General features: G+C 39.1%; 5 protein-coding genes across 6 annotated transcripts; 2 read left to right on the top strand and 3 right to left on the bottom strand.

The window, feature by feature from the left end:
* The first annotated feature begins 1,080 nt into the window (after positions 1–1,080).
* Positions 1,081–2,792, top strand: LOC126796295 (uncharacterized). Its single transcript, XM_050523089.1, has 3 exons — positions 1,081–1,564; positions 1,673–1,827; positions 2,333–2,792. Exons 1-3 carry the CDS (start codon positions 1,213–1,215, stop codon positions 2,474–2,476), a joined length of 651 nt encoding a protein of 216 aa, XP_050379046.1. The 5' UTR covers positions 1,081–1,212; the 3' UTR covers positions 2,477–2,792.
* A 7,383-nt stretch (positions 2,793–10,175) lies between these two features.
* On the bottom strand, positions 10,176–12,750 carry LOC126793097 (LIM domain-containing protein WLIM1-like). The gene is made up of 5 exons (XM_050519527.1): positions 12,471–12,750; positions 11,187–11,283; positions 11,041–11,078; positions 10,795–10,878; positions 10,176–10,618 (listed from the first exon to the last, which is right to left on the bottom strand). The coding sequence occupies exons 1-5, from the start codon at positions 12,606–12,608 to the stop codon at positions 10,409–10,411; spliced, it is 567 nt and encodes a 188-aa protein (XP_050375484.1). The 5' UTR covers positions 12,609–12,750; the 3' UTR covers positions 10,176–10,408.
* A 2,604-nt stretch (positions 12,751–15,354) lies between these two features.
* LOC126794972 (succinate dehydrogenase subunit 7B, mitochondrial) lies at positions 15,355–16,993 on the bottom strand. The gene is made up of 4 exons (XM_050521778.1): positions 16,899–16,993; positions 16,721–16,792; positions 16,281–16,383; positions 15,355–15,643 (listed from the first exon to the last, which is right to left on the bottom strand). The coding sequence occupies exons 1-4, from the start codon at positions 16,941–16,943 to the stop codon at positions 15,582–15,584; spliced, it is 282 nt and encodes a 93-aa protein (XP_050377735.1). The 5' UTR covers positions 16,944–16,993; the 3' UTR covers positions 15,355–15,581.
* A 182-nt stretch (positions 16,994–17,175) lies between these two features.
* On the top strand, positions 17,176–19,168 carry LOC126796220 (uncharacterized protein At5g50100, chloroplastic). The gene is made up of 8 exons (XM_050522984.1): positions 17,176–17,321; positions 17,496–17,638; positions 17,707–17,814; positions 18,011–18,067; positions 18,213–18,278; positions 18,394–18,454; positions 18,575–18,621; positions 18,763–19,168. Exons 1-8 carry the CDS (start codon positions 17,177–17,179, stop codon positions 18,805–18,807), a joined length of 672 nt encoding a protein of 223 aa, XP_050378941.1. The 5' UTR covers position 17,176; the 3' UTR covers positions 18,808–19,168.
* A 191-nt stretch (positions 19,169–19,359) lies between these two features.
* Positions 19,360–23,453, bottom strand: LOC126796216 (calmodulin-binding protein 60 A). 2 transcript variants are annotated; one of them, XM_050522978.1, is made up of 8 exons: positions 23,301–23,453; positions 22,978–23,134; positions 22,385–22,463; positions 21,710–21,762; positions 21,105–21,595; positions 20,726–20,886; positions 20,341–20,547; positions 19,360–20,252 (listed from the first exon to the last, which is right to left on the bottom strand). In XM_050522978.1, the coding sequence occupies exons 2-8, from the start codon at positions 23,070–23,072 to the stop codon at positions 19,632–19,634; spliced, it is 1,707 nt and encodes a 568-aa protein (XP_050378935.1). In that variant the 5' UTR covers positions 23,073–23,134; positions 23,301–23,453; the 3' UTR covers positions 19,360–19,631. The 2 variants fall into 2 exon arrangements, with proteins under 2 accessions (XP_050378935.1, XP_050378936.1); XM_050522979.1 differs by lacking the exon at positions 23,301–23,453 and adding an exon at positions 22,100–22,160 and having other exon boundaries at positions 22,978–22,996.
* Between the last annotated feature and the right edge of the window lie 1,359 nt (positions 23,454–24,812).

Consider the following 24,812-nt stretch of genomic DNA (forward strand, 5'->3'; position numbering starts at 1 on the left):
GGAAAATCTGAAGACGAAAACGGAACCCTCACGCCTTGTTTTATTTCTTCTTCTTGTGGTGGTCTTTGTTTGGTGGGCAGTACGAAACGCCTTGAAGAAGGGTGACGATGGTGTTTGCTTCCCCACGCGTGGCGTCGGAGCGTGCATGAGAGATAATGCAAAATGGATTTTGGAATTAATGGGGGTCTCTTTCACTTCGTGGTCCTTGATATCGAATTGTATGGATGAGTCACATTGGCCTCTAATTTTGTCAATTAGTTGTGACATTGAAGACTCAAGAATTATTAGGGAGAGGTCTATTAGTTGGTAGGACATGTGGACTTAATCAAAGGGTATATTTGACTAGTTCACATGACATAAAATCATTTAATGATTGAAACGATTAATTGAGATCTATGTTAGTGAAAAGTCGAATATGTGAGGATATTGATCGTGTTACACGGTTCAAATAAAATAAATCAGATCGTCCAAAAGTAAAAATTATTCTTGAACTTTGTTCAAAAGTAATAAGAGTCGGTTCAAATCCGGTACAAGTCTATGATGTTACGTTTCAATTGAAAATGTTATTTCAGAATCAGTGTCGAGTAATATATAATATGAAGTTAATTTTTCAATGTTCCTAATATTCGTTATTTTATTACATTTTTGATTGATTTATCTCCATGAACGAAATAAGATGAGAAGAAATGTGAACTATGATGTGCATTTCAGTTTGTTTTTTGATGAAAATTATGTGTATTTCAGTTGACAGCAGAGGCGCGTGGAATTAACACTAACGTACGGTCCTTATTACTAATTAAGGTTAAGCATAATAAAGCAAACGTTAGACGACCAGTCGCAATTGAAAGTATGTAACGCACTTACGCACCTACTCACAAATAAAAACCACCACCGCCGCCGCCCACACAACATCAACCTCTCCGCTTCCGGTCTTCCTCCGCCCAACCAACCACACCTCGCCACCTTATTCAGCCCCACACTGATTTCCCACCTAAATTACCAAATTACCCCACCACCAGGCTTAATCATATTTCTTAATTGCACTTGGTGTAATAAAAGCCTGCAGAGAGAGAGAGAGAGAGAGAGAGAGATGGAAGCAAATATGAGAAGTGGGTGGTGAATATAAAGAGCTTGTTGCATAGCTCAAACCACCTCCTTCTCTTCTTCAACTTTCATTCTAGAGAGAGATAGAAAGAGAGAGAGACTGAGAAGATGGGAAATTGTCAAGCCATAGATGCAGCAACTTTGGTGATACAACATCCAAATGGGAAGGTTGAGAAGTTATATGGGGTAGTGAGTGCTAGTGAGGTTATGAAGATGAACCCTGGTCATTATGTTGCTCTTCTCATCTCTACCACCCTCTGTCCCTCATCAAATCCCAAATCCAAAACCAATGCTCCTGATCAAAATAATGGCGACGATCATATTCACAAGAATTCTGACACGACCAATGAGAAGAAGACTGCTTCTACTACTGGTTCTGTTCGAATCACACGCATCAAGCTTCTCAGACCGACCGATACTCTTGTTCTTGGCCAAGTTTACAGACTCATCACCACTCAAGGTTTGTTCTTTTTAAACTAAATAGTCATTTTCTTGATTACCCCTGTTTTTCTATGACTCTGCTGAGTCCAAAGTTTGAATCTTTTTGTATTTGGATTTTGGTTTTCAGAGGTTATGAAGGGTCTGTGGGCTAAGAAACAAGCAAAGGGGAAGAGATCAAACCAGTTTGAGCCACTAACAGCAGAGAGGTTGCAGAGAGAGACAGCAGCAGCAGCTAGCAGAAGATCTGAGGCTGCATCTGAGCTGTACAAGGACAACAACCAGGTAATTAAAACTTTGTTTAACAAAATCATGTCTCTGCAATTCTGCATTTGTTATGGTTAATTTAACTTAAAAATCCCTGAGTTCTTCAACTCTTCAAAGGCCAAATTTGGTTCTGTTGTGCTTGATCAAGAGCTTTTATGTACTTTTAAGTAAAAGCATTATTAATCAGACAAGAACATATTTAAATACGTAAAGAAAGATTCTTTTATTTGTTAATCACCATAAAATCGGGGATAAAGCTTCAGCTTCCTTCTGTAACGGCCCCCAAATCATTAAAAAGATAAATAGTATTTTATGAACATACATGCTTGAGTTGAGCTTCTCCTTCAATATAATAGAATGGAGTCAATACTAATGGGCTAGCAAGTAATAAATTATGAGTGAATTGGGTGGATTAATTGTGCTTGAATGCTTCATGACTAGGCAGAAGTCAGAAAATTCATTTTCACATGAACAAATGAAATGTGGAAAACACTCTAACCATGCCAATATGCATTATTTTCAGGTGATGACTAAGACTGATAGACACCACCACCGACCCAGAACATCATCCTCATCGTCAGGCAGTAGCAGCAGTCAGCCTGCAGCAACAGCCAGACCAAGAACATGGCAACCTTCATTGCAAAGCATCTCAGAATCTGCAAGCTGATGATCATGGAGATGATGATGTGCGTGTTCAATCGTCGGCCGCATGATGCGTGAGCGACAGTGGAGCAGCAGTAATGGTTCAGTACTCCACCTACAGATGATCTCAGCCTTCTTGATGAACATGTGAAAATCGACATCCGAAGGAGGATGGTAAACGACTAGGTGATCATAAACTTATTACGCTCAGGTGAAGAAACCTGAATAAGTTGTGTATAGCAAAAGGGTGGCAGTCTCTAGGTAGTAGCTATATGACTGTAAGAGAGCTTTTCTTTAAATGAAAGTTTACTTCAAGAAGAAAACTACTATGGTTTTAATTGATCTTGTTGTTGCTTAAACATCACTTCTGATCACATTCAATCAAATACACGTACCCTGCATAACCTGGAATGAACTATATGCAAATTTCTGATACCTAGAAACCAGCTGCTTTCCCCACTTAAGCTCGAAACTAGGGTCTCATGCCGAATCCTACCAACCCTTATGCAATTAGTTAAAACATAATTAGTCTTGAACACTATTGAAGCAGTAACAACTAAGAATCATACATACAGCTTTAAATGATTCTAACATTGGGACTGAATATTCCATCAAAAAAAAAACATTGGGACTGAATATTGTGAGTCATCATAGTGACTCTGCAAAGCTCAGCGATTTTTCATACACCTTCAAACCCTTGGAGACATCATCATACCCTAATAAGATAACAAATTAAGATGTTTAAAGGGAACAAATAAATCTGCATTCAACTGCAGAAAGTTTATATAATTAGCAGGAGTGATCTAAAAGAGGCTCCAAGTTACCTTTAATCACCATGCACAATACTTTTTTGACTTTGAGAATTGAGACAACATCAAGATGATACCTTCTACTAGTGCCAAAGAGCATAGGTGAAAATGGAAACTTCCCCAGCATTGGCATCATTGATTTGATTCCTTCCCTCTCTTTTTCATAATTCGCTGTACAGAGCAAGACAGACCAAAAATAACAAAGCAAAAGACGGATTTTCCTTAACTTTATGTATAAAAACCACATTCACTCTGGGAATATATATTATTGCTCCACTATGAAATCATAGGAAGGAAGCCTTTATTTCAAGTTGGGACAATTGCTAACAGCTAGTCACCACCGGAAGAAGCTTTAAGCTACGAGATGAAGCTTTCAATTGAATACCATGCATTTGGGTTTTGGGGTCATCAGATCCCCTGAAAATAATATTCTAAATATCCTGATATATCCTCAATATATCAACGATATATTACCGATATTAAAAAAACGATATGATAAGTTGCTTATCGGTCTATTATATCGGTCAACCCGAAAAATCAAGTCAAATGACGATATATCGGGTCAAACCGAGTATGACCCGATATATCAGTGCTTTTTTTTAATTTTTTTTTAAAACCATGTCGTTTTGAAAAAATAATTTAAGGAAAATAAAAATTTCGTCAATAACATTCGATGACGAGAGAGTTTATGATGAATGCTATATCTTTATTAATTAATACTATTTATATATTTTAATTGTCAAAATAATCAAATATTTTTTTATGAAGTTTATTTAGTACATTTAATTCTATAAGTTTTAATTTCTCAAGTTTATTTGGTATATTTTGATGCATATGTTTATAAATATATTAAATTTAATTAAAAATTAACAAAAACGATAAATCCGATATATTCCCGTTATATCCTTATTTTACAAAACCGATACGATAACGATAATCGTTATTTAGACCATTGCCTGAAATATATGAAATCCCATTTTTCATTCTGGGTCATCATCACACGTTTGCGCATTTAGGTCGTTAAGAGCAACTTATACAACATTGTTCATCGTTTTGATCTAAGGGTACAGACTAAACGTATGTCACGATCAATGAGTTGTGATTGTTGATTATTTGGAATAACTAACATCTTCAAGTTCACACGTTTAGTTCTCAGTAGCATCATGAGGATGAGAGATTGTCATTGCTCCTGAAAAAAGTTTGTATCTGCAGTGTAATTGACTAACTGGTTTGGACCATTTTTCCATCTAGACCCATACATATATGGTCATATTAACCTACACTAATACATACTGTAAAATCAAGGGATTGTTGCAACTAAACTTATTTGTGTTCAGTATTGCATTTTCAAAGTTTAATATCCAATTTGAACGGTACGCTAATATATATTGAATCAGCTAGAGAATGAGAAGGTGATAAGTACTGAAAATACAATTCAACTGTGTTTGATAAAGATACCTCATAGAGACTCAGTATTTTGTGAGTCAAGCAATGGCTGCTTGGCTAGCCATCAACATTTTCTGTCATTGTCGATGGCCCCAGAACCGAAAATCCACAAACCGAGTAAGATATTGAGCAAACTAACTAGCCATTTGTGCAGAATGCTTAATCATGCATTACCAATCTCCCGAGCCATCATCCATTAATCTTCTCGAACAAAAGGGTGAGGTCACTTCAAGCCTTGGGCTTTTTCGGGTTGAAACTTGAAATCTAACCTTAGAACCGACTTGTTACTAGTTAGCTGCTGTCTCCTTGGGTGCCTGAGCTCAACATCCATGGACAGACAAGTGCGTAAGCATAGAAGTAAGTAGACGTACAGAAAACAGGTTGAAGATACTGCATCATTCAATGGGATTGTAAACATTAATATTTTCTATGGGTTGTGATATGTGAAAGCACTAATTAAAACATTGGAGAACAAAACTATCATTTAGAGGTGGCAAACGGCCGCCCTAGCTCAAATGCTTGAGTCTTGTTGGTCGAACCATGTTAACGTTGTGATTACCAGATGGGTGGCTGATCACACGGTTAGCTATTAATGAGTGTTAGTTTGACACAAGAAGTATAGTGGTTCACCTCCCTCTCTTGGGGTAGGCTACGTCCACTTGAATCCACTAGTATAAGCAAATAGCCTTGGGTTATACAAGTAGTGATCCCCCCTAAGTGGGATGATGGGTTCCTTTTATAAGTGAGGGAACCCCTCTCATTTACATATTCTTCAATGTGGGACAAGTGCCCCTCTAGGCTTACTATGGAGTCATCTTGATGAGGTCGGAAAGGTGACTTCCCGGTGGTGTCTTGATGAGTTCCGACTATCATTGGAAAGCTTGTATGACGAGGTACGCTATGAATATCATGGTTGAGCCACATAGTGACTTGTAGATCCGCCTAGAGAGTGATGCTTATGCTCGGTGGCATGCCATACTAGCTCTGTGCTAGTAGGGGTGCCAACATGTCCCCCCGCAGTCCCTAAGTAAGAGGAACTTCTTGCTTGGGGAGTTTATCAATCAACATGTCACCGAGCATAAGTGTCCGGGCGGTGGCATATCCCTACCAGTCCCCGAACTCCTTAAGCAAGAAGAGACTCTCAAACCTGCAAAACAAAGATAAAAGCATATGTGCACGAAGTATGTCTGTTGTCATGGATATCATAACAATGTACGGGCGCGATATGTGTTTGACACATGATGATGCGTGTGTATGTATGGTCCCGAATATGATATAGTACGCGAGTGTACGTAAGTCCCCGAAACCCCTAGTCAGCGAGGCGGTTTCGAGTGATATGGCTTATGTGTGCAGTGTGCTTAGGCGAAGTAGTCTTGCGTGATGGCGCTTTGGACTAATATGGCCGCTACGGGTGAGTGTGGCTTTTATATGCCAATATGGCCTTTGAAGGCTAGTGAGACCTCTATAGGCTGGTGCGTCCTATATTACAGTGTGCGTAGGACGACATTGAGCCACTGCGGGCGTAATGTGTCCATCTTAGCGCAGAGTTTTGCGCGTAGGACGTCTGAGCGCTGACACAGAGCATTGTGCATACATCTTAGCGTAGTGACCTACGTGTAGGACGTCTTTTGGACGTTGAATTAGAGCGTGGTGCGTCAATCATAGCGTAATAGGCTACGCGTATGACGTCTTTTTAAGCGTTGACATTCGAGCGTAAAGCTACTATCGTAGCGTAGTGAGCTTTACGCGTAGAATGTCGATCCCTCTTGGGTGTAGTGCGTTCTCTGAGCGCAGTGTGCTTTGCGTGTAGGACGGCTTGAGCCCTCTTGGGCGTAGTGCATCCATCGTAGCGTAGGTAAGCGTTACGCGTAGGACGTCTTGAGCCCTCTTGGGCGTAGTGCGCGTATTTACGCGGCTTGAGCCCTTTTAGGCGTAGTGCGCGTATTTACGCGGCTTAAACCCTTTTGGGCGTAGTGCATTCATCGTAGCGTAGGTAAGCGTTACGCGTAGGACGTCTTGAGCCCTCTTGGGCGTATTTACGCGGCTTGAGCCCTTTTGGGCGTAGTGCATGCATCGTAGCGTAGGTAAGCGTTACGCGTAGGACGTCTTGAGCCCTCTTGGGCGTAGTGCGCGTATTTACGCGGCTTGAGCCCTTTTGGGCGTAGTGCATCCATCATAGCGTAGATAAGCGTTACGCGTAGGACGTCTTGAGCCCTCTTCGGCGTAGTGCGCGTATTTACGCGGCTTGAGCCTTTTGGGCGTAGTGCATCCATCATAGCGTAGATAAGCGTTACGCGTAGGACGTCTTGAGCCTTCTTGAGCGTAGTGCGCGTATTTACGCGGCTTGAGCCCTTTTGGGCGTAGTGCATGCATCGTAGCGTAAATAAGCGTTACGCGTAGGACGTCTTGAGCCCTCTTGGGCGTAGTGCGCGTATTTACGCGGCTTGAGCCCTTTTGGGCGTAGTGCATCCATCATAGCGTAGATAAGCGTTACGCGTAGGACGTCTTGAGCCTTCTTGGGCGTAGTGCGCGTATTTACGCGGCTTGAGCCCTTTTGGGCGTAGTGCATCCATCATAGCGTAGATAAGCGTTACGCGTAGGACGTCTTGAGCCCTCTTGGGCGTAGTGCGCGTATTTACGCGGCTTGAGCCCTTTTGGGCGTAGTGCATCCATCATAGCGTAGATAAGCGTTACGCGTAGGACGTCTTGAGCCCTCTTGGGCGTAGTGCGCGTATTTACGCGGCTTGAGCCCTTTTGGGCATAGTGCATCCATCGTAGCGTAGGTAAGCGTTACGCGTAGGACGTCTTGAGCCCTCTTGGGCGTAGTCTCTCACTTTTTGGTGAGGAAAGAATTTCTGATTCTGTGACGTCTGAGTGTTGTGTGATGAAACAGTCTGCATAAGGAATTTAATTGTTCTCCTGAACAATGGTTAGAAAAATTCCTAGTTTCATTAGCACAATCAAGTTAGACATTCAAGTGTGTGCGTCACACATTTTCTAAGTATATAAGATATGGCTAAGTGCCATTGCTAGCTAACTCTACAAAGTGTTGTAGCCAATGCGTGAAAACCATGCGGGCATGCATATCAAGTGCGGTATGTTGTAGGCATGCTTTATAGCGTAATAAAATCATGCTAAGATATGGTAATAATCAATTCTACAGTAGGAGTAGGGAGGCATAGCATTTTACTTAACTTATGCCGATGTGGAGTGGAGTTGCGCTTTATGCAAGTACCAAAATCATGTTGGAGGTGTCTAAGCATGACGCTCCTTTGCGCGGAGGATGATTGCAAGTAGCCGCTTTGGATTTGAGTGAGGAGATGTCTGGTTTGAAGAGATTTTCCTTTCAATTCTCTGTGTTATGGTAGTGGTTTGTTGCGGGTTGGTTGGCTTTGCCAGCAAGTCCCGTTGTGCCAATGATTTCTTTTCTCTGGCGACTACGGAAGGCTGCGAAGTCAACCGTAGAGCAGGACTATAAAAGCCGACTGTGGAGTAGGACCGTGGAGTTCCACCGTGGAACTATGGGAGCATGTCATGGGACTACGGGAGCAGCCGTGCACCGTGCTAGCAATCACGTACTGTGCTAGTAGTCAAGGGACTACGATAACAGTCTTGCACCGTGCTAGCAGTCGCGTACTACGCTAGCAGTCATGTACTACGCTAGCATTCGTGGGACTACGGGACTAGCCGTGCACCGTGCTAGCAGTCGTGTCCTACGCTAGCAGTCATGTACTACGCTAGCAGTCGTGGGACTACGGGACTAGCTGTGCACCGTGCTAGAAGTCACGTACTACGGCTCATGTACTACGCTAGCAGTCGTAGGACTACGATAGCAATCTTGCACCGTGCTAGCAATCACGTGCTACTCTAGCAGGAGCGTGGAAGAACGTCCACCGTGCTAGGAGGAGTGTGGAAGAACGTGACCGTGGAAGGCATGGACCATGGGAGGGTCAAAATTTTTTTTTTTTTTAAATCTGACTGCGCCGTAGTGAGCTCATGCACTGTGGGGTGTGGGGGACCGTGGGAGGTCTGTCGGTGGGGAGCGACGAAGCTAATTGTCAGCTTCCCACAGACGGCGCCAATGTTAACGTTGTGATTACCAGATGGGTGGCTGATCACACGGTTAGCTATTAATGAGTGTTAGTTTGACACAAGAAGTATAGTGGTTCACCTCCCTCTCTTGGGGTAGGCTACGTCCACTTGAATCCACTAGTATAAGCAAATAGCCTTGGGTTATACAAGTAGTGATCCCCCCTAAGTGGGATGATGGGTTCCTTTTATAAGTGAGGGAACCCCTCTCATTTACATATTCTTCAATGTGGGACAAGTGCCCCTCTAGGCTTACTATGGAGTCATCTTGATGAGGTCGGAAAGGTGACTTCCCGGTGGTGTCTTGATGAGTTCCGACTATCATTGGAAAGCTTGTATGACGAGGTACGCTATGAATATCATGGTTGAGCCACATAGTGACTTGTAGATCCGCCTAGAGAGTGATGCTTATGCTCGGTGGCATGCCATACTAGCTCTGTGCTAGTAGGGGTGCCAACAAACCAGCTACTTGAATCAACCTGATGCTTATTCTGGTCCTCATTCGTGCCTATACTGAGATCTTGAAGAGGAGGCATAATTGGTCTGTCATCAGAATCTCTAGATTCTTGAAACCCAAGCGAGTAAGCAATCTTTTTAATCTCCGAGGAAGGCAGGCGGGTCTCAATCAAGATGATAATGGTAGGATCGTATATATCATTAAGAACTCCCAACATAGCTCTAGCTGGTGACCTGTTAAGGGCCCGGCAATTCCACGATATAATGCTGAGATTTTTGTGAGTTTCATATGCTATGGATCCAACTAGATATACTATTAACTCTCGGCTAACTTTGTGTTGGCTAAGCATATTATTTTTATGACTTCCATATACTGTCGGAGTATATTGGTAGCCCAACTTTCCTGCCAGTTCCTTGATGTAGTAAGGCTTTTCCGAACGATCAAGATTTTTGACCCGAATCAATTTTTTTACTGTATAGGACGTCTTTTTGTAGTGTAGGCCAGTATGATCCGCTGCAGGTACAAAGAGTCCATCATGGTAAACTTGAAGGTTATACTTGCTTTTTGCAGGAGGGTTTTCTAATGAGATGGCAATCTAATTTGGTTGTAGCTTGTGCGGAAAACACGTATATATAATTGCATCATGGAAAGTTTGGTAGGTATGTTTCCTTCAAATAATAGGAATAATAGAGGTGTTGTTAGTTATTCTTGGAATATCTGGAATGAAGTTTTGGGAAAACTTTTTTTTCGACATGAAGTTTTGGGAAAAGTTTGCTAATTAGGATTGTGTTGGCGATTTTCCTTTAAATAATAGGAATTCGAAACCTAGAAAGTACTGGTAGTTTTCTATTCAATAAGATAAGAACTCGATGTCTTAACTAAAACCGCCTTGGGCTTTTACAAGGCTATAGAGACATATAACTCTCAACTTTCAGTTAACGATGAACAATAGTAGGTACTAGCTCTTATTGGAAAACTGGCGTTTATTTAACCCCATTCAAACTCACACTCAAAACGTATCAGTAATGGCAAAACCAAATTCTCTTTCTGTACCTGAAACATATCACATATAAATGAAGGGAACTGCAATAGCTCTTCCTATATGCTACAACAGTTTGATTGGCCTCTCTTGCTTAGCATGAAAATTTTAAGAGAATTACTCCGCCACTGTGTTCTCAGTCACCTCTTTAGCCTCTTCATGCTTGTCAAGTTGGCTGAAGTTTCCCTTCTGCTTGAATAGCTGGTTATGGTGATGCTTACAGTATAGACGGTGCTCGTGAGCTACATAGTTTGATGGACTGATCACACAACCACCATGTGTGCACCTGAAACAAGCCTTATGGTATGATGTTCCATCGACTCCCACCTGAAAAAGGAAGCATATAGATTAAGAGAAATGCAGGACTCTACCACACAACAGTGCTAGGGTATTTGTGAGTGCAAGGCCAAGCAAGTCAAAGTTGTCTGAAAAGTTAGGAAAGTAATATTGAATCCAATCCAGTTTAAGCTTGAAAGGCTCATTTAGGTTAAGTTGCATTTTACCTTTTCAATTGGGTAAACTGTTTTCTTGCAAGCAACGCACTTGTCTTGAGTTCCAGCAAACATACTGGAAACTTTGCTATTGGCCTATGTAATTTTTCACAAGAAACAGGTAGCAGAATTGTACTTGTAAAAATGTGTAAGAACAAGTACCACAAATAAATCAATTTCTTAGAAAAAAAACATATATAAATCAATTTATTAATGGAAGAAAGAAGGAATTGGGAAATCAAGGCACCTACGGCCTACCTGATCAGCAGACCTGTCTCTCACAGTTTTCGGATTACCTACATCACAATTATAAGGGAAAAAAAACCAACATTACAATTTCAGAATTAGATATCAGCATAGTTAGATACGTCTTGACATGGTAACGGCATAACAGCTTATATCACCTTCAAAACTTTTATCCAAGCTGCCCGTCATCTTAAATAGCTGATCAAAGTGAGGCTTGCAATACAATACACCTTCGAAGGAGGAATAATTACTCAGCTGCATAGACACGAGTAATCAATAAGGATACCATATTAAATACAATATAAGTTACAATATTGACAAATATAGTAAAGTTTTTCTCTCTTTCTGCTTATGACATATTTTCCCAGAAAAGGGTAAAATCACTACAGGTTTCCATTTTACATTTCATGATACAAAATTTCAACAGAATGTAATGTGGCGAACTGGCGATGATGTTTCTGCATCTGAAAATATATAGTTCAAACGAAGAAACATGAACGCGGAACTATTAATTGCTCCACACAGGTTCAGAAACTCCACTTACAAAAAACTTTGTGGCCATTTACCTATACCAGGAGCTTATAACATTTGGAAAAAAAAGAAAAAGACATTCTGTTAAAAGCTTACCTGGGACTAAGAAAAAAAATGAATTTAAACAAGCTTGGATACCAGAATAGATAACCATTAACTTCATAGAGTTCAAATGAACAAGTCATGCTCAGAATTCACCAAAAGATGGTTTAACCAAGGTAAGAAGGCAGTATAATTTATTGTTGAATTCTCATATAGTAGAAAACTTTACCCTAATGTGATAAAGAGGAAAATTTTCAACTGAATTACCAACTATGGTGAACTAGCAATGGTGACTAAATTCATAACTCTAAAATCGATATTGCTTCTAGCGATAGAGAGCGCACTACCTCATGACCAAAACCTCTAAACTTCAAGAAATCTAACAGTGCAAGCTTAAGGCTTTCATAATCCTACAAAATCTAGTCATACAACAAATTAAGATCCACCAAACGTTTGAATGACAAGCTGTTCTGAATAGCTATGACGCGTACAACGATCATGATCTTGTTACAAATGAATCAAAGTAAAAGACCGTTTACATAACATCCCAATACAAAACCAACTCAAGATGCATCACAATTGAGCTCCAAACAGCAATACACGAAACAGGTTATATCTACATGCCCACATCCAAAGATCAATGCTTACCAAAACAGCCAAGTAGCTTCTGACTAGGCAAAACAACTTACAATCCAATCCTATGATAACAAACGCACATATTCATGATAATCCAATCATATCCCATAATAAAGCACATACAGAACAATCCAGAAGTTATCAGGAAATGAAAGAGCATCAACAACCAAGAAATTAATGTGAAGGTGAAAGTCTTTAGGCGTCTGATAAGAGAGAGATAAAGAGAGATAGACCTTGAGGGTTCCTTTGCAGTGGTGGCATCTGAAGCAAGCCTTGTGGTAGACTTTGTTGTCAGCAGTAAGCTGATCAACCAAGTACACAGTCTTCTCACATGCCTTACACTTCTGGGTTGTCCCTGCAAATGTTGCCATCCCCTAATCCCCAACCCAATTCACTTCACAAGACACAGACTTTGTTCTCTAAATTCTCAGACCCACAAAAACAAAGCAACTTTCTTTCCTGCACTGATAGAAGAGACTTAGACTTTATCTCTCTCTTGCTCTCTCTAGTTTTGTGTTTCAATTTCAGTCCAAGGTTTACAGCTCAGACAATTATAATGCAAATGGCTTCTGACTCTGATAGTGGTCTCTATCCTTAGGACTTGGCCCAATCAATTGCCGCTGCTGCTCAGCTGCTCTCACTAGGGATACGGCCCTGGGTGTCCTCTGGTCGCGCCGTACCAAAATTAGACCTCATTATTAAGCTCGCGGATAAGTGGACCGATGAAAGCCCGTAAGTTCGATGGGCCTAAAGTCCAGCCCGACCAACATTAAAATCCGTTATATGCCCGGCCCGGTGGGTAAAGGACCGGACTTGGTTTAAGGGTGAGAAACCGGACCGGCCTGTAAAAATCCGCCGAGCCGGGCCCGTGAAAGTCTACAAATATATGATATATAGACATATAGTTATATACAAGTAATATCATTATATATTATGCTAATATGTTGAAAACAAATACTTATATATACAAATAAAACAACTATAATATATATCAGTGCAAATCTCGATTAATCAAGTAAATTTCCAGTAGTTGAAAGATTAAAAACAGAATAAGCAAGTATATAAATTTCAAAGTTGTGACGAATGTAACTAATGTATATTTGGAATACATGTATATTTGCAGTAATCATTATTGATTACATACTCTTTTTCTCAAAAAGAATATGATCTTGTGTGCGATGCCAATTAGGTACACAAAATATATATAGAAAGAAATTAAGCACACAATAATATACATATATATATATAGAGAGAATATGCAATAAGATTGATTCTAATATATCGATTAAGTATGGTTTGGGTACATTATATGTGTAACATATTAACATGCATGAATGTGTGAATTCAAATTTTATCAGAATTTTTGTTGAATTTTAAAATACAATATTATTTTGAGTAATCTTAAATTTTGAAGTTGAACATATGTTTCATTTTCAAAGTATTCAGTGAGTGTTACAAGCTAATAAATTACATATATATATATATAATGTTCATAATATATATGGGGTTATAGAACAAATAAATAAATAGTTTGTTTGTAACATTATGATGTCATTATTATCTTTATGAGTTACAATCTTCCACTCCTATGTAATTAGAAAGTTGTTAAAATATTTTGTTCAAAAATTTATGTAGTAATTGGGAATGACTTTGAACTGATGTAGGCTTATATGGTGCGCTTATGGCATCATTACCTACAGTTTGTATCTTGCAGTTTTTATTTCACTAAACTCATTTAGGTGTGGCCGCGTGTGGATGAGCCTCCCTAACTTGACGGGTTCCAAACTCAAAAAAAAAAAAAATTAGTATGAGTGAGCTTATAAATGTATTTATAAACAATGTCTGGCCCGCCCGGATTCATGGTAAGTTATTTAGCCCGGCCAGTAAAAGCCCGTTTTATTCGAGTGAGCTTGGATCATAGACTTTTTATAAAAACCCAGCCCGGCCCACTATTTTTTTAAAAACGTGATAAAACCCGGTCAGACCCGTTGACGAGCCCTAAACCAAATTACCAATGAGAAAGCTGAAATGACCATGGTGTCCTCAGCAAGATTAACGAGCAAAAGGAAATATTCTTTTTTTTTTTGGAAATGTCAAAAGGAAATATTCAATTCTCGGATTTTAACATATATCCCGTTGTTTCCGCCGTTTATCCTATATACCGTGATATTCCATTATCGGAAAATCAGACATTGCTGCCTTAATATCCATACCGAATGCAATGAGAGTACGTCGTTGAATTTGCGATGAAATACCAAATCAAAGAGAAGTTATTATGCATTCTTGTACTGTGTTATGGCAGCCAGGGTGTGTTATCGACTTTTGAAATATCTTGACATTATTTATCACAGGTAAGGAGCATATATACATATGCATAACGATGCAGATCTTAGTATCTTACTCACCCCCCAAATTCAATGATGCTCTAAATTCAAAAAGGCAAATGCACACCCCACCTATTTATGCTTCTCCTTTCCTTCTTTTACTATTCAAGAGACAAGAGTTAGGTGTTTGTCTTCCTTGTGTGTGCACTTTTTAGTTCACTGAACTTGCTCTCACCTTCTAATTTGCCCTGGCTTTGGCCATTTGGGCTCTCTACTGAAGCAACAAGAACATTTGAACAAATTAGAGAAACCGAAGATGCCAAAGATGTCACATTCAAAAATGGATTTGAATTTAAAAACTTTTGAGTTAGGTACTGTACGAAAATTGATGGCTAGTGTTTGTTTTTTATGCCAAAACCTCCATGCTTTGTTGAGTCACATGGAACCATTTGGAAACAGCACATCTTGGTTAGCCCCAGCCAAAGTCAGAAAACCTTATTATATTTCAAATACTGATCAAGTACAAATTGAAGCATAATTTTCCACCTAATAAAGCAATTGGTCTGTTTAGTATGAAGTCTATGAACTCTTTGTCTATATCCAGTTATCTACAATGATAAGTGGCTGGAGTATAACTATTTGCTAAGAAACATGATGAATTTTGAACCTCCAAATAGCATGTCTGAAGAAACGACACAGTTTCTTCATAGTACTTGAAATTAAAGCTCTTCTAAAGTTTTTCTTCTGCATCTTCAACTCAGGAACACCGACACTAGGGTGGTTATGCAGAACATTCAATAAAAACCGGATAATGCACCACTGCTTTCATTGAAATTATTCAGAGAAAATGCCAAATAGATTTATTAAGTAAAACCTAAAAAGAATCAACAACAGGTATATCAATAACTATCAGGTCAAACTGTTCTCTGCTTATTACCACATTTAGAACTATAAAGTTCTGCTATTGTTTCCATACAAGATTAAACACCATTGAAATACACGCGTGTTTAGGCCTCAAGCCTATGCTTGTGCCCTAGCCTCCTCCGGCATCATTACTTTTACGTATATTTCATAGCAGAAACCTGAATAAGATCATAAACGAAATGAGTACTGGAACACTATAACAAAGTAAAATAGCACCAACTCCTTCAAATTGTCACATCTGAAACAAACCAAGTTACAAATTAAATGCCGAGTCGCAAGTATATACATCAGTCCCAGTCCCTTCCTCTCTTCTCATGCAAAGCATGTCATTCTAGTGTTTTCAATATAAGTTGAGAAGTATAAAGCAGTGAAACCAAAAGATCTCAAAAGAGTAGTCGATACCCAGTTCGGGGCAAAACTAGTTCAGTTCTTCGACGAGGTCTTAATGATCCTAACTTCAAATTTCATTGTCACGGCACATTTCACAGATTAACTAGTGCTAATGTATCCAGCCAATCAAATAGAGAGTAACAGTCTAAATCAAGTTTTTTCCTAATGCATCTCCAAAGAGCCAGGTTTCATTTCTACAGACCCCCAAAACCAAAAAAAAATTATCTGAGAACTCGCAAACCTTAAGTAGAGTATCTAGCACTTCAAGACTATCAAACGACTTCTGTAAAAGTGTAAATACATCTAATCACAAGTAGTAGAGTAAAGTAAAGTACACACAATAGCAAATGTAAATTCAAAACCATGTTTTTTCAAAGAATTTCTACAAAAATCACAGCAAAGTACCGGCAACTACAGCGACTGTTAGAACCTTCCTAAGCCTTTTGATTGCCAACACCCCCTGCTTATGCGACTTGAATCGTCTCAGAGACGGATCCGCTGCCAAGAGCTGCACATATCAAACTGCTCAGTACAGCACAAACACCACATTCCGAAAAACCATCAAAAAAGAAAAACAACAATAAAACTAAGCACAAACAAAAGCTTCCCAAATACTCCTAACACAATGTAATCTAAAATCCCTAGACTTCTACCTCATTTGATTAAAAAAAAGAATCACTCTCTTTGGAATCTTCTAGACCCAAACCAAGAACATTCAACCTTATTGTTCAAATCCGAGTCCTATCTAACAAGCTCAATTCTCAGATAACAATTTCCAGTGCTTCAATCTCAAATGACAAAAACGAATAAAACGAAACTGAATCAAAATCAAAAGAGAGACTCACAGCTTTCTCGCGAGCCCCGGGTTCGACGTGGTACTGGCGGCGCGTGAGGGAAAGCGAGTCGTTCCTCGCCGTCTGGTTTTCACAGCAAAAAAAAAAAAAAAAAAAGGAGATCAGATTTTAACCTAACCAAATCCAGAACGACGGCGTATTTCAAATCGGAAAAAAAACTGAGCTCTACCTGACGGAAATGTGGAGCGACCGAACTCTTGAGCAGGAACGCCATGATTTGATTAGCTCTCAAAAACGCAAGAGCTTTTTCTCAGTCTAGTTTTGCCGTGGTACCCCTATAGTTTCATCATATTCCCTCTTAGTCCCAATTCAAAACGCACCGTTTTAGTTTCGCCAAAAGGCTTGAAGCTGGTGCTGCCACGTAGACGTGGTCGTTATGTAGTATATGAACCCAGCAAAATCAAGCTTGCTTGGTTTGTGGTTAACAGAAAGAAGAAGAAGAAGAAAATGGCATTGAGAGCTGTATGTTTTAGTATTGGAGGAAGGCAAAGGAGTTCATGTATGTTATCGGTTCCACGATATCTGCAGCTCCAGCCTCATCTTCATCACTCTGCTCCTCGAAAGTTGACGTCATCTCCAATTCATCAATCTGGTCAGTGTCTTATAAGTTGTTCATGATTTTGTGTACAACCAATTCATTGATTTATATAGTTGCGTGATTAGGTTGGGATGTAGAATATAGGGTGTGGAATCTTGGTTGCTTTGTATGGAACCAAGGAATATTCAAGGAGTTGTGTTATATATGTGATGTGTGTTTGATTTGTAGGGTTTAAATTTGGAATAAGAGCGATAAGTGAAGCGGCTGCGAATCCTGTAGCTCCTAGTAAAGGAGATGAAAGAGAGACAGCGCCTGAGAATTGGAAGATTAAGATGCTTTATGATGGGGATTGTCCACTGTGTATGAGAGAGGTTGGTATTCTTAAGTGGTCTGATGAAATCTGTTTTGAGGATTATATTGAAGTTCATTGCATTCTCAGGTGAACATGCTGAGGGAGAGGAACAAGAATTATGGGACGATCAAGTTTGTTGACATAAGCTCAGAGGATTACTCTCCGGAGGATAATATGGGGCTTGATTATAAAACAGTAAGTTTGTTCTGTTGTTCAAAGTCAGATATTAATGGAATTAGTCATCTTGCAATATGTTTCAGGCATGTCAGAAGATCGCGATATACGGATATAGATTGGTGCCACTGAAATGAATTGATACTAGAACATTATAGTGGACAAATACATATATATATATATAGCAATTTAGTTTGACAGATACGTTTTTGTTCAGGTTATGGGAAACATTCATGCCATCCTCTCTGATGGAACTGTAGTTACTGATGTCGAAGTAAGATCAATTTTTATACTACATTTGAACTTGTAATTTTAGTAGTTTTAGGGTGGGACTGTTCCAAGTTTGAACCTTTTGAGTTTTCGTAAGCTGTCTAGTTGTATCATCTATCATGGCATCATGCTAAACAAAACTTCCACAGGCATTCCGAAAGTTATACGAGCAGGTTGGGCTCGGATGGGTCTATGCAATAACCAAATATGAACCTGTGAGTATCTGTGTTTATTTTAATGTACCTGCACTTAAATTTAGCAACTATCGTGGTCTGCAACAGTTCGTTTCTCTTGATATAAATATCTAGGGGCTAAGCATTTTATTTGCAGATTGGAACAATAGCAGGTGCTGTTTATAGTGTTTGGGCGAAGTATCGTCTCCAAATCACAGGTAAGTTTATCACATGGTTCCTGAGCAACACTGAAACAACTGACTGTCTTTAAATGGGAATGTATATATGCTAACTTTAGTAAAATTTTATATGATACCATGAACGTGTTTTGGTTTTAGGCCGACCACCTATAGAAGAAGTTTTGGAATTGCGGAAGAAGAACAAGGTTAGCAACTATCCTTTACCAGCATTAAGGCTTTCGCACCATAAGTTGACAGTTGCTGCTATCTAAATTCATTGTGTGACTGAACATAAATATTTGACTCATCCGGTGCTAATACATTGGAGATTCTGTATTTTGATGCAGGGAGACGTATGTAACGACAGAACTGATTGTAAACTACCAAAATAACTGCAGTTATCAGGACGTTTAAAAGTTCGGCTTTTGGTTGCTTCCATTTGCAATCTACTAATCTAAGTGTGAGCCACATGAAATAGTGGGGGACATTCATCAAGTGCAGGGTTAAAGAATAGAATGGGGAGTTGCTCTCTGCTTTTAAACGGCGTGTAAGAATTCATACTATTCCTTGCTGATCTCCAAGTTCAGATGACTGGAACCAAACTCATGCATTTTCATCCACATGCAGTTACAGCATATGTAAACAGTTAAACAGACTGCTGCTTAAAACTCCTTGTACATATTGCAAATTCTAAATCGCAGATACAAAGCATTAGAAATTCACTTGAGCAAAATAGTTTTATTTAGAACAAAATACTAGTCACTCCTTAAACTATCACAAATCATATTTCCATCCAATTTTAGTGTTAAGTTATTTTTTAGGCAAACAGAAATTAGATAATTGAATGGAAAAATGACCAGTTGCTCGAATTTGAAAAATATAAAGAATGATCGGTCGAAATTAAAACTTGAAATAATAAATTGTTGAGTTTGTAAAACTATGAGTGACCAGTATTTTATCCTTTTATTTATTATTTTGCCAGCATCAAATGATGCCTTTCTGAGCTTGGGAAGTACATAGCTACTGAACCATAGGCATTTACATATTACATATTAACCCCAAGCAGCAGAACTAAGAAACTTGCAAGTTAAACTACCAGATGTATATACATCTAAGACAACCTCCAATGGTAGCCTTCACACCCCAAACACCCTGCACACAATTCGGGCAGCTTCGAACACTAGGAATTTTGAGTGAACATTTTTTTTTATCTTGACTAGTATCTTGGAATGTCCCGAACCCGGTTCCGGAGGCTCCTCCGGATTGAGAACCACTTGAGGACACTGAATAACTTTCTCCATCTCCTCTGAGCCTTATCTATGGCGGCAACAGCAGCAGTAGAACGTTGTGCAGATAAGAAGCCATCTACAGCACTTTGTAGATCTGCTGGTGACTCTGGAAGCATGTTCTGGGACTGAAGATCAGTATCAAAAAACTGTAGATGATCGTCATCACAGAATGCATGAGCTATTGAATCTGGGTCGCAGATCAGGGAATTCCCAACTTGACCAGGGAATGTTAAAGCTTGGTCATAACTAAGACTCATACCATCAATGTTGTGCAAGGCATAATCATCCAAGCCACTTGTGCCCCCCACAGAATAGATGGATGAAATATCAGGAGAACCGGAGGGTGGCTGTGTATAATCAAACCCACCAATTTTCTGTGTAGCCATAAACTTGCTTCCACTAAAATCCTCTCCTCTTGGTGAGCTTGATGTTTGAAGAACATTGGCAACATTGGACGAGCTCCCACCCAAAAGAGAAGCTTCATCATCAAATGAGACAACTTCTCCCCAGTGTTCAAAAGCAGAAAGTACCAAGGTCTGGGCATCAACCTAAAAATATATATTGATCATGAGAAATCAGACATGTATTAATGAATTCAATGAGAACAAAAATAGAATAAGGTGGTAAGTGGATTACCTTTTGTGTTTCAGAAAGCTTACTCGCAGGAATATATTCGCATTCCAAAAGTAGGTACATTACTTGTCCTACAACGTTGAAGACAACACCAGCTCTCTGTTGTGAACCGGGAGAGCCGTACAAGTATATCCTTTTATCCAGTATACATGTCTGAGCATGCTCCACTGTGACTTCCCACATCTTAGTAGACATACCTGTGCCAAGGATCTGCATAGGTATAGATGAAAACAAATATTAAGAAACTGTAATCTCTAGACTGAAACAAATAATTCATCCAGGACGATCCTTTCTATGAAATTAATGTTTAAATGCAGAAGATGATAAAAAAACTTCTTGCCCGAAGTCATCAAGCTAATACAAAAGATAAAACAAAAAAATGAATTACATGGCGGAGCCTTGGAGGGTTTATGGAGAGTAGGGTGAGGAAATCCTTCACAGTGCGGATGTTTTCCCGAGTCAAACGCTTATGGAAAGCTCCGTCTTTTCCAATCTTTTCTAGTCGCCATACTTCATCAAGCAGGGATGGAGGGTGGTGCTTCTTGTATACTGCAGAAGAACCAGAAGCAACTCAGGTTAAGTATTATGTATGTTTACTTAGACAGTTAAATGATTATAAACATAAAGACCATAAGCCATGCATGATAATAAAAATGAGACTAACAATTGTTGTAACGAATCAAAATAAGAAAAACTGAAATATCCATTCTAATAAAAGGGCAAAAGAATCAAATGCATGTACAATGAAAAGTATGAGAAGTACTCACATTCTCCACGGTGATCCCTGACAATAAAGGATTCTGTCTTTGCTTCTCTTATTCTAGTTCCATCAAAATTATCTACAACTCTTGCTCCTAACCTGAACCTACGGCTCCTTGTCCAGCTTGAATTATCTGTAAAAGAAATCTCACTCACAGAACCAACTCCATCATTAAGATTGATGGCTGCTTCCCCTGTTAGAAGAGGTTTCTTGCCTTCCCTCTCTCTTACAATGTTATTTTTGAATTCTTCGGGGGTCCAATTGTCACCCTCTTCACCATCAAAATCACCCTCAAGAACAACAATTTCCACCTTAGCTGAGGACTCTGGGCCAGATTCAACTATTTGACCAGTAAAGCAATCCACCAAAGCTACTTGGATACTGGAACTCTCTTCTCCTTCTACCCGAGCTCCAGTGAATACCAGAAGAGACAGACTGTTCAAGAACTGTAACTTTAAGATTCTTGATTCAGCAGGTTGAGTCTCTTTCTCACAATTCCTGATCAGTAATGCAAAGATGCATCCATTATCTCTTATGATTTCTAAGCATGAAAACTTGTGAGGTTTCACTCCTAAGGAGTTTCCTCTACCAAGCTTTTAATTAATAACTTACTGTTTCATATTGTTTAGATGTTTCCTTAGGGCTGATTCTACTTCCTCTCTGACCTGAAAAATGTAACAACTAGCTTCAAACCATCCATCAAAGCAGCAACACCAAAAGTAAGATATGATCCACGTTGTGGATAATCAACAACTACTATAATAACATAGTGCTGCAATTTATACCCAACACATACCACTGTTCCTATAAACATAGTTCGTATAGGATATTATGGTCTTCATTAACCTACGATTGATAACTACTAAACAGGGGAAGCTAAAGGGGGATTCAAAGAGTTTTGGGGATTATCATAAGATGACACATTCTCATTTTTTATCTAGGTGGCACTTAAAATGGGCTCCTCGGAAAGAAGAGTGCAGCCCTTACTAGGTGGAAAGATACCTGGTGTCAGGCCAGAGTAAGTGCGACCACAAAATGGGCTGCCATGCATGGTAGCTGAACCCTGCTTCAATGCTTAAATGGCTCAGTTCTAACAATTGTTTTAGCTTACTCATGTACTTATCAAGTTCACATTCATATTCATATGTGACCACTGGCATATATACCAATTTGATTTTCAAATTAGATAGCAGTGTGACTAAGGTGTACATAAATTAAGCTCCAATGCCAGCTAGAACATATACTAAATCCACCATCATAACTTCATAACGAAAAGGAAACACGTACCACTCTGCGAATCAAAGGCTCAAGAATCGGCTCCAGCAAATGATGGACAGTGTGCAACTTCATTATCTCCGAAACTACACTGAAAATATAACGGTAATCTCAAATTAGAAACAAAACAATGTAAAACCTTTAGTCGCACTTTTTTTAGAAAAAAAAAAAACTGAGTTGCATGTTAACTTGACATTGCATAATCAATTTTCACTCCAGACCTCAAGATTAAAACTCCATCTGATGCACACTCAGTTATAACGGTCATCATTTAAATGTTATTCCACCTTCTCACTCTCTTTTAAATTTTTTCCTAAACATAAAGAACTCATCTTCACTTACAAACACATTTGATTTCCATTATCATGAGCCAAATGCACTCACATACACCTCAACTCTATCAAAGGACAAAACTTAGAAAATGAACAATCCCACATCAACACTACAACAATAACAATAACTCACAAACACAGATACACATCATCAGTTACTCCAGGACTCCACCTTTCCATCAAAACACAACCCAAAATTCCATCAATCACAAACATCAAACTTAATTTAAACAGGCACATGACTCGAGAAACAAAACTTAATGAATACCATACTTCTGAAAAGTAGTCCTCCGGCGCTTATCGTCCGGATTCCCGGACCCTTCTGACCGATAAGCCCTGCCATCATCTTGGTGTCTCTTCTGCGACATTCTCACTCACCCCAGCACAGCAGCAACACCACCTCAATTTTTCACTAGCGGCGATGAAAACACTGAACGAAAGGGAACAACAAAAGGCAAAAATTACCAACATGCAATGGTGGCAATAATGCAAAAACACTCCTCACATATAAATACCCAAAAACAAAAAATATAAACCGATCAATAATCACAAAAAACCAATGAATGAGAAAACTCCAAACTAGTATTATGTGTTACCTCTGGTCTGTCATCAGATCAATTTGGACCCGTCTGCGATGCTTCCCGGACAGTTCGACCTGATAACACAACTCGCATCCCTCTGCGCCCCCCCCCCCCCTTTTATCGGCTTTTTGGTTTTTGCTGCCCTCTCTTCTTCTTCTTCTACTACTTGCTTCAGTGTCTGTCTTCCTCGCTCGGAACCCGGAAGAACTTAAGGCAGCCAGAGATGGCGCGTGGGTCCCACTCGAAGCGCGTTTGGGAGTGTGAGGGTCCACCGTTTTTTCTTACATGGATTTCTTTGTTTATGGTTATCCGGTTATCCCCATTAGAAAATGACCTACCCGATTTTTCCCGGAATTCATAAAATTAGTAACGATTTATTATCCCCAACTAGATTAACATTCAACAGCTTTGACTAGGGTTTTAGAGTGTGTGTGGATCATGCACGCGTGACGATTTAATAAATCGGGAGGAGATTAGAGTGCCGCTTGTTTATTTTAAAGACATTCTTATATGCACTGTACAATTACTCAATGAATTTCATACGTTCATTTTCTAATCTGGGATTGGTTTTTGACAAACGTATAACTTCGTAAGTCATATATACTATTTCAGTATTTCTAGTTTCTTTTTAATTGGATATGGATTAATGGAGATTTGTTCAGTTGGTGGGAGGTTCATAAAGTTCTTACAATGCACTTGTTCATAAAGTCTTGATTTTATATCGAAATTTATTTAAAATGAAAGGAAAATAAAATCATCATCATTCCCTTTCTTCCCCCACTCGCTAATGAGATGTTCAATCATTATGATTAATTGAAGTGTTGAGACAAAATTGGGCATCAAAATATAATATACTCCCTCTGTTTTTTAATATAAGTTGTTTTAGATTTTGTTTTTCGATTTTTAATATAAGTTGTTTTAACTTAAAATTTATAGTATTTTATAATTTATCCCTAAAACAACAATAATGACATGGATAAAATTATAAAGCAATGAGTAGTAATTAAGAGCAATACAACCTTAAATAGGGATTAACTTGTCATTAGAATTGTTTTTTAATACGTGTGCAAACTCCTAAAATAATATATATTAAAAATCGGATGGAACTAGACTACCTACCGGTGTGAAAGATCCATACACTTGTCCTAAGATCCCATTTATTCCTCTTTATTGTCGTTGTCTTTGTATCAAGTTAATGAGTTTCAACCTTCATCGACGGAGAAACAAATAGGTGACATACAAATTGGTAGCAAGAAAGTGACCTCCAATGAGAGATGGCACATGTAGTTATCGTTCCCTAAAACAAGAGATATAGCATATATCATAAGATACTCCATTACTCCCTAATCCCATTTCCAGGAATCTTCCTCTCCATCATGTTATAGTACAGTTTAGTGCTTCAAAGAATATAATGTTGTAGGACTTGTCGCCCATCTATTCCTTGGATTGAGGTTTGTCTTCTTTACATTGAAAACCCAAAATGCCCTTTGTCTTGTTGAGAAGGTTTCCAGAGACAATTTGGTCATT

The sequence above is a fragment of the Argentina anserina genome, chromosome 5 (assembly GCF_933775445.1).
Source record: "Argentina anserina chromosome 5, drPotAnse1.1, whole genome shotgun sequence".
In the NCBI taxonomy this organism is placed as follows: domain Eukaryota; kingdom Viridiplantae; phylum Streptophyta; class Magnoliopsida; order Rosales; family Rosaceae; genus Argentina; species Argentina anserina.